General features: G+C 42.2%; 1 protein-coding gene across 1 annotated transcript; it reads left to right on the top strand.

Moving 5' to 3' along the window:
• Positions 1–573: 573 nt before the first annotated feature.
• LOC133251969 (olfactory receptor 7E178-like) lies at positions 574–1,854 on the top strand. The gene has a single exon (XM_061424739.1). The coding sequence runs from the start codon at positions 925–927 to the stop codon at positions 1,852–1,854; it is 930 nt and encodes a 309-aa protein (XP_061280723.1). The 5' UTR covers positions 574–924.
• Positions 1,855–9,965: the final 8,111 nt, after the last annotated feature.

Below are 9,965 nucleotides of genomic sequence, written 5' to 3'. Positions count from 1 at the left end.
TACTTTCAATTTCATACACTTCCTTCAAAATCAGGGGACAAATATGTTGCTGTGTTCATTAAGTTCTGATCTCAAATTGTCATTACTTCTCTCAAATTATTTGGCCTCATACTTTTAAAGTAGGTGTACAAAAACACTGGTCAGTACTTTGAGCATCAGTAAAGATGTGTTCCGGCTTTATCATACTATCCATGGAGTTCTCATAGAAAGCATACTGGAATGGGTTTCACTTCCTTCTCCAATGGACCACATTTTCTCAGAACTCTTCATCATGACCCATCCATCTTGGGTGGCCCTGCACGGCATGGCTTATAGTTTCATTGACTTCTGCAAGCCCCTTCACCACAACACAGCTGTGATCCTTCAAAGATTGGATGCTTTTGAATTTTGGTGCTGGAGGAGACTCTTGAGAGTCCCTTGGACTGCAAGGTGATCAAACCAGTCCATCCTAAAGGAAATCAACCCTGAATATCCATTGGAAGGACTGATGTTGAAGCTGAAGCTCCAGTATTTTGGTCTCTTAATGCAAAGAGCTAACTTATTGGAAAAGACCCTGACACTGGGAAAGATTGAGGGCAGCAGGAGAAGCAGGCAGCAGAGGATGAGATGGTTAGATAGCATCATTGACTCAATGGACATGATTTTGAGCAAATTACAGGAGATAATGGAGGACAGAGGGGCCTGGCATGCTATAGTCCATGGGGTTGCAAAGAGTTGGACATTATTTAGCAACTGAACAACAATAACAAAATATGTGTTCACAGCTAAGAAGTATTTCTGAAGACCATGGGATGTATGGTCTTCAAGCCTAAACATTTTATTTGTGACCCACTTAAATCCAAAGCATAGACATTTATCTGGGTCCCTCTACAATTGATTTGTTTATTGAATATTCTCTTCTTTTTCAAAAGGTGTTTCATCAACATGGAACCACATAATCTAACAAGTGTCTCAGAATTCCTCCTCCTGGGCCTCTCAGATGATCCAGAACTTCAGCTCCTCCTCTTTGGGCTTTTCCTGTCCATGTACCTGGTCACCATCCTTGGGAACCTGCTCATCATCCTGGCTGTCACCTCTGATTCCCACCTCCACTCCCCCATGTACTTCTTCCTTTCTAACCTATCATTGACTGATGTCAGTTTCACCACCACCACCATCCCTAAGATGCTAGTGAATCTCCAGACACACAGCAAATCCATCACCTATGCAGGGTGCCTATCTCAGGTGACCTTCTTTTCTCTTTTTGTATGTTTGGAGAGTCTCCTTCTGGCAGTGATGGCCTATGACCGGTTGGTGGCCATTTGTCACCCCCTACACTATCTGGTCATCATGAACCCCCTCCTCTGTGGCTTGTTTGTCCTGGTGTCATTTTCCATCAGCCTTTTGACCTCCCTGTTGCACTATTTAGTAATGTCACAGCTTACCTTCTGTCCAGAAGTGGAAATCCCTCATTTCTTTTGTGACCTTTCTCAACTCCTCAACCTTGCCTGTTCTGACACCTCCACCAATAACATATTAATCTACTTCATTGGTACAATCTTTGGTGGAATTCCACTCTCAGGAATCCTTTACTCATATACTCAAATTATGTCCTCCATTCTGAGAATCTCATCATTAGGTGGGAGGTATAAAGCCTTCTCCACCTGTGGCTCTCACCTGGTAGTTGTTTGCTTATTTTATGGAACAGGTCTTGGTGTGTATCTCAGCTCAGCTGCCTCGTCTTCCCCCAGGAAGGGCGCAGTGGCCTCAGTGATGTACACTGTGGTCAGCCCTATGCTGAACCCCTTCATCTACAGCTTGAGGAATAAGGACATCAAGAGTGCCCTCTGGAGGATTATCAGCAGAATAGCCTAAGGTCAACATCCACGTTATCTTCTTTCTATTTATTTTCTTTATTTTATTTTTAAAGTTTACAATATTGTATTAGTTTTGCCAAATATCGAAATGAATCCGCCACAGGTATACCTGTGTTCCCCATCCTGAACCCCCTCCCTCCTCCCTCCCCATACCCTCCCTCTGGATCGTCCCAGTGCACCAGCCCCAAGTATCCAGTATCGTGCATTGAACCTGGACTGGCGACTCGTTTCATACATGATATTATACATGTTCCAATGTCATTCTCCCAAATCTCCCCACACTCTCCCTCTCCCACAGAGTCCATAAGACTGATCTATACATCAGTGTCTCTTTTGCTGTCTCATACACAGGGTTATTGTTACCATCTTTCTAAATTCCATATAAATGCGTTAGTATACTGTATTGGTGTTTTTCTTTCTGGCTTACTTCACTCTGTATAATAGGCTCCAGTTTCATCCACCTCATTAGAACGGATTCAAATGTATTCTTTTTAATGGCTGAGTAATACTCCATTGTGTATGTGTACCATAGCTTTCTTATCCATTCATCTGCTGATGGGCATCTAGGTTGCTTCCGTGTCCTGGCTATTATAAACAGGGCTGCGATGAACATTGGGGTACACGTGTCTCTTTCCCTTCTGGTTTCCTCAGTGTGTATGCCCAGCAGTGGTATTGCTGGATCATAAGGCAGTTCTATTTATTTCCATTCATAGGACTAGAAAAGGCAGCAAGGTCAATCATGTGCAAGAAGAAATTCTTATCTTCAGTCCCACAGCATATCTATGTCTTTCTGGATCTGCTTCCTGTTTATACATTTTTTTCCTCCAGTTCAGTTCAGAAACTCAGTCATGTCTGACTCTTTGTGACCCATGGATGGCAGAACACTAGGCTTCCCTGTCCATCACCAACTCCTGGAGCTTACTCAAACTCATGTCCATCAAGACAGTGATGCCATCCAACCATCTCATCCTCTGTCATCCCCTTCTCCTCCTGCCTTCAATCTTTCCCAGCGTCAGGGTATTTTCCAATGAGTCAGTTCTTCACATCAGGTGGCCAAAGTATTGGAGTTTTAGCTTCAGCATCAGTCCTTCCAATGAATATTCAGGACTGATTTCCTTTAGGATGGAGTGGTTGGATCTCTTTTCAGTCCAAGGGACGCTCAAGAGTCTCCTCCAACACCACAGTTCAAAAACATCAATTCTTCGGCGCTCAGCTTTCTTTATACTCCAACTCTCACATGCATACATGACTACTGGAAAACCATAGATTTGACCAGTTGGACATTTTTTGGCAAAGTAATGTCTCTGCTTTTTAATATGCTGTCTAGCTTGGTCATAGCTTTTCTTCCAAGGAGCAAGTGTCTTTTAATTTCATGGCTGCAGTCATCATCTGAAGTGATTTTGGAGCCCCCCAAAATAAAATTTCTCACTGTTTCCATTGTTTCCCCATCTGCTGGCCATGAAGTGATGGGACCAGATGCAATGATCTTCATTTTCTGAATATTGAGTTTTATGCCAACTTTTTCACTCTCCTCTTTCACTTTCATCAAGAGGCTCTTTAGTTCCTCTTGCTCTCTGCCATAAGGATGGTGTCACTTGCATATCTGAGGTTATGGATATTTCTCCTGGCAATCTTGATTCCAGATTTCTCCTCTTAGAATAAGTTTAATGTAATTGAGAGCTTATTTGGACACCTCTATGAGTCATATCCCTTCCAGGATTTTGCATACACAGCAGTATATTCTTTTCACTTTCATCATGTACTACTCAAGACTCTTCATAATGGGTAGTCTTGTCTCTATCATTGCAAAATAATCATAGCTCCCTCTTTCTTGGGAGGGAGAAGTTTACTACTTATGTACTTTTTCTATGATTTTCCCCTATGTATTAGGTGAATCTAAACCCTAACTTGCTTCCCAAGTGGTGCTAGTGGTAAAGAACCCACCTGCCAATGCAGGACATAAGAGACATGGGTTCGATCCCTGGTCAGGAAGATCCCCAGAAGGAGGGCATGGCAACCCACTCCAGTATTCTTGCCTGGAGAATCCCCATGGATGGAGGAGCCTGGCGGGCTATAGTTCATAGTGCTGTAAAGAGTCAGACATGACTGAAGCGACTTAGCATACATGCATACAAACCCTAACTTAATGACCAAGGCATTTAATATACTTTTGCTCCTTAAGGATTTTTGAGCAAATGGGATGCCTATTTCACTTCATTTCCAAGCCAGAGTATTTTGACATTGAAACAGGACACAGTTAACATTAAGTTTGAATAAACATTTATCAACTGGAATTTTCCTAGGAAAACAGGGATGCGTGTTTCCCAAGATAGGAGAGAACCTATCAGAGTAAAATTGATTCCCAGTTTTTCTAATAACTCTCCTTCCCATTCCATCTAACTTTGCCCCAGTCATATTATATAACCAGACACAAAGTGACAAAATTTGAATGATTCCACAGATATAATAGTCAAATTCATAGAGAGAGAGTAGAATGGTGGTTGCCAGAGGCTTTGGGAGGAGGAGGGGGAGTTAGTGTTTAATGGGCATAGAGTTCCAGTTGGGGAAGATGAAAACGTTCTGGAGATATAGAAATGGATGGTGGTGATGGTTGCAAAGCAATGTAAATGTACTGATGCCATTGAACTGTATACTGTAAAATGATTTAAAAATAATAATAATAATATGTCCTGTCAGAAATGAGGGACATATGCTCCAATGTTAGATGTACTCAGCCCTCAGTAATCAATGCCTAAAGGAGGCTACCTCTGGACTCCTGACTGTATGGCCAGAAGCAGCATGGTGGGATCTGCAGAAGTACCCACAACAGGGCATACTCTTCCCTGTGCCAGGTCTTCTCCAGCGAACTTTTCTTGAAAAGATGATACTGTGATGGGTTGGAGACAAGGCTACCAAACACAGAAGCATCTCTATAGTTTTAATTTTTCTTAGAGTCAATGCTTCTGAAAAAGTGTGAGGTCTATATGGGGGTAGCTTCAAAGATGCTCATAATGTACCCTTCCTCCTATATTCATGCCCTTGTATATCTGTCTCCTTGAGTATAGACTGGATACAGTGACTTCCTTTCAATGAATTGAATTTGGAAAATATTGGATTGTCCCTTCCAACCTTAATGTGTAGACCAGCTCTGGTTTCATCTTGCCAACCTGCTCCCACTAAATGACCACCTTGCTCTAATGGAAGCCAGCTGCCATGCTGTCAGAAGCCTATTTGGTAAAAAGCTAAGGGAGTCCTCTGGCCCTCAAAGGACTCAGTCCTACCAAGAGCCATAAAAGTGAGCTTGGAATCAGATACTATCCTAGTTAAGCCTTGATAAGACTGAAGTCCTCACCTATATTTTGAATGTAGACTCTCTGAGACCCCTTGAAGTGTTCAAGCAAGCTAGCAAGTTTCCAAATAATATGTCAAAATTCACAGTTGTGTAATATGTCACAGTGGCTCAGTGAGTAAAGAATCTGCCTTTAATGCAGGAGCCACAGGAGAACTAGGTCCAATCCCTGGTCAGGAAGATCCCCTGAAGGAGGAAATGGCAACCTACTCCAGTATTCTTGCCTGGGAAATCCCATGGACAGAGGAGCCTGGTGGGCTACAGTCCATGGGGTCATAAAAAACCATACATGACTGAGTATGCATGCAATAACATACAATATACAACAACTGAACAGAAAAATTAGAGCTAGAATATTAAATTAACTAGAACTTAAAATTTAAAATTCTGTAATGTTAGAACTAGAGTTGGAACTCTCATTCAAAATAGAAAAAAGAAAAACCCATAAATCTCCAAATATGATATCCCAAAACCCTAAACCAGAACCATAGAATGAAAAATAAGGTTTCCCAAGACAGGAGTCTTAATTAAGGAAATAGAAAAAAATCATGTTTTAGAAGATGTAAATCTCTCCAAATCACATAACTGATTAAGTGGATCTGCAGATTAAAAAGTCATACTGTTTTCTCTAATTGAAAAAAAAAAAAAGTTGCCTGAATATTATGATGAGATAAACATTGTGAAAGTCAGAGACTATGAGTAGAAGTCAAACTCCCCCAAGAAGAGGACAAGTCTAAATCTCTCACTTTTCTCCTTTTCTTCCTCCACGAAATTATAAAATCCTCAGAGACTGAGACACCTTGGACAAATCTGGCAAATTATGTGCTACCCGCATTGAGGTCTCAAGGCTGCATCACTGTAAATAAGCCTGTGATTCTCAGCTCTTCAGTTAGCCAGCTCAAGTCCAGTGGGGTTGATACCTGTGTGTCTCACCCTCCTGGAGTTGTTGTCTGCACCAGGAGGCCCATACTTAAGTACGTCTTGCCGCCAGCCCGAAGCTTCATTCCTCATCCAAGAGCAGGTAGGGGAGGGGAAAGCAATCTGCATCCTTCATCCCTGCTCCAGCAGAGACACAGCACAGCCCAGTGAGTGCCAATGCAGAGGAAGACACTGAAGGTAGAAGGGATTGGAGGAAACTTGTTTTCTTATCATCAAGGCAGTGGGGCAGTTGAGATAGTCAGTGGGAGGGCACCAAAATGCAAAGATCAGCTCAGAGGCTTATGAAGTTGATGTTGTTGCACCTTTTGGGCATCCTAGAACTCTAATTTAAATTTCTATTTCCCCTGCACACTGGGTCTGTCTTCCATGGGCATCTGGTCTACCTAATCACGACATAGGTCCCTCTAAATCATCTCCTAAGTGCTCCAAATGATCATGAAAGTGATGGTGATGAAAATGATGACTGTAAACATAGAATCACAAAGTCTTATGTAGGAATTGATATACCAATAGCCAATCTGATCACACGGACCACAGCCTTGTCTAACTTAATGAAACTAAGCCACGCCATGTAGGGCCAACCAAGACGGATGGGTCATGGTGGAGAAGTCTGACAGAATGTGGTCCACTGGAGAAGGGAATGGCAAACCACTTCAGTATTCTTGCCTTGAGAACCCCATGAACAGTATGAAAAGGCAAAATGATAGGATACTGAAAGACGAACTCCCCAGGTCAGTAAGTGCCCAATTAGCTACTGGAGATCAGTGGAGAAATAAATCCAGAAAGAATGAAGGGAATAAGCCAAAGAAAAAATAATACCCAGTTGTGGGTGTGACTGGTGATAGAAGCAAGGTCCAATGCTGTAAAGAGCAATGTTACATAGGAACCTGGAATGTTAGGTCCATGAATCAAGGCAAATTGGAAGTGGCCAAATAGGAGATGGTAAGAGTGAACGTCAACATTTTAGGAATCAGCGAACTAAAATGGACTGGAATGGGTGAATTTAACTCAGATGATCATTCTATCTACTACTGTGGGCAGGAATCCCTTAGAAGAAATGGAGTAGCCATCATGGTCTAAAAGAGTCTGAAATGCAGTACTTGGATGCAATCTCAAAAATGACAGAATGATCTCTCTCCGTTTCCAAGGCAAACCATTCAATATCATAGTAATCCAAGTCTATGCCCCAACCAGTAATGCTGAAGAAGCTGAAGTTGAAATGGTTCTATGAACACCTACAAGACCTTTTAGAACTAACACTCCAAAAAGATGTCCTTTTCATTATAGGGGACTGGAATGCAAAAGTAGGAAGTCAAGAAACACTTGGAGTAACAGGCAGATTTGGCCTTGGACGACGGAATGAAGCAGGGCAAAGGCTAATAGAGTTTTGCCAAGAGAATGCACTGGTCATAGCAAATGCACCTCTTCCAATAACACAAGAGAAGACTCTACACATGGACATCACCAGATGGTCAACACTGAAATCAGATTGATTGTATCCTTTGCACCCAAAGATGGAGAAGCTCTATACAGTCAGCAAAAACAAGACTGGGAGCTGACTGTAGCTCAGATCATGAACCCCTTATTGCCAAATTCAGACTTAAATTGAAGAAAGTAGGGAAAAACACTAGACCATTCAGGTATGACTTACATCAAATCCCCTATGATTATACAGTGGAAGTGAGAAATAGATTTAAGGGACTAGATCTGATAGACACAGTGCCTGATGAACTATGGACAGAGGTTCATGACATTGTACAGGAGATAGGGATCAAGACCATCCCCATGGAAAAGAAATGAAAAAAAGCAGAATAGCTGCCTGAGGGGGCCTCACAAATAGCTGTGAAAAGAAGAGAAGTGAAAAGCAAAGGAGAAAAGGAAAGATATTCCCATTTGAATGCAGAGTTCCAAAGAATAACAAGGAGAGATAAGAAAGCCTTCCTCAGCGATCAATGCAAAGAAATAGAAGAAAACAACAGAATGGGAAAGACTAGAGATCTCTTCAAGAAAATTAGAGATACCAAGGGAACATTTTTTTTTTTTTTTTTGCTGGGTCATGTGGCAGTTTTATTTTTGTTTTTATATTAAAACAATTAACAGCTTTTTGGAAGTATAATAGACATATAGCATATATTTTTATATGTTTTGACATACATTTGCACCAGTGGGAGCATCTACACAACCCGCATAGTATTTCTATGACCACCAGGGGTCTCCTTCAGATCAGATCAGATCAGTCGCTCACTCGTGTCCGACTCTTTGCGAACCCATGAATCGCAGCACACCAGGCCTCCCTGTCCATCACCAACTCCTGGAGTTCACCCAGACTCACGTCCATCGAGTCAGTGATGCCATCCAGCCATCTCATCCTCTGTCATCCCCTTCTCCTCCTGCCCCCAATCCCTCCCAGCATCAGAGTCTTTTCCAATGAGTCAACACTTCGCACGAGGTGGCCAAAGTCCTGGAGTTTCAGCTTTAGCATCATTCCTTCCAAAGAAATCCCAGGGCTGATCTCCTTCACAATGGACTGCTTGGATCTCCTTGCAGTCCAAGGGACTCTCAAGAGTCTTCTCCAACACAACAGTTCAAAAGCATCAATTGTTCGGCACTCAGCCTTCTTCACAGTCCAACTCTCACATCCACACATGACCACAGGAAAAACCACAGCCTTGACTAGCCGGACCTTTGCTGGCAAAGTAATGTCTGTACTTTTGAATATGCCATCTAGGTTGGTCACATCTTTCCTTCCAAGGAGTAAACATCTTTTAATTTCATGGCTGCACCATCTGCAGTGATTTTGGAGCCCCCCAAAATAAAGTCTGGCACTGTTTCCACTGTTTCCCCATCTATTTCCCATGAAGTGGTGGGACCGGATGCCATGATCTTCGTCTTCTGAATGTTGAGCTTTAAGCCAACTTTTTCACTCTCCACTTTCACTTTCATCAAGAGGCTTTTGAGTTCCTCTTCAGTTTCTGCCGTAAGGGTGGTGTCATCTGCATATCTGAGCTTATTGATATTTCTCCTGGCAATCTTGATTTCAGCTTGTGTTTCTTCCAGTCCAGCGTTTCTCATGATGTACTCTGCATATAAGTTAAATAAACAGGGTGACAATATACAGCCTTGATGAACTCAACAACAGAATGGGAAAGACTAGGGATCTCTTCAAGAAAATCAGAGATACCAAAGGAACATTTCATGCAAAGATGAGCTCGATAAAGGACAGAAATGGTATGGACCTAACAGAAGCAGAAGATATTAAGAAGAGATGGCAAGAATACACAGAAGAACTGTACAAAAAGATCTTCATGACCCAGATAATCATGATGGTGTTATCACTGACCTAGAGCCAGACATCCTGGAATGTGAAGTCAAGTGGGCCTTAGAAAACATCACTACGAACAAAGCTAGTGGAGGTGATGGAATTCCAGTGGAGCTGTTCCAAATCATGAAAGATGATGCTGTGAAAGTCCTGCACTCAATATGCCAGCAAATTTGGAAAACTCAGCAGTGGCCACAGGACTGGAAAAGGTCACTTTTCATTCCAATCCCAAAGAAAGGCAATGCCAAAGAAAGCTCAAAGTACCACACAATTGTACTCATCTCACATGCTAGTAAAGTAATGCTCAAAATTCTCCAAGCCAGGCTTCAGCAATACCTGAAGCTTGAACTTTCTGATGTTCAAGCTGGTTTTAGAAAAGGCAGAGGAACCAGAGATCAAATTGCCAATATCCGCTGGATCATGGAAAAAGCAAGAGAGTTCCAGAAAAACATCTATTTCTGCTTTATTGACTATGCCAAAGCCTTTGACTGTGTGGATCACA

The sequence above is a fragment of the Bos javanicus genome, chromosome 7, assembly GCF_032452875.1.
Source record: "Bos javanicus breed banteng chromosome 7, ARS-OSU_banteng_1.0, whole genome shotgun sequence".
Taxonomy (NCBI): domain Eukaryota; kingdom Metazoa; phylum Chordata; class Mammalia; order Artiodactyla; family Bovidae; genus Bos; species Bos javanicus.
The sequence above is the reverse complement of the archived record's forward strand: the minus strand, read 5'-3'. Positions and strand labels throughout refer to the sequence as shown.

Bases quoted from the DNA above. Each gene is read 5' to 3' on its own strand.
- LOC133251969 (XM_061424739.1), top strand. From the start codon at position 925: ATGGAACCACATAATCTAACAAGTGTCTCAGAATTCCTCCTCCTGGGC.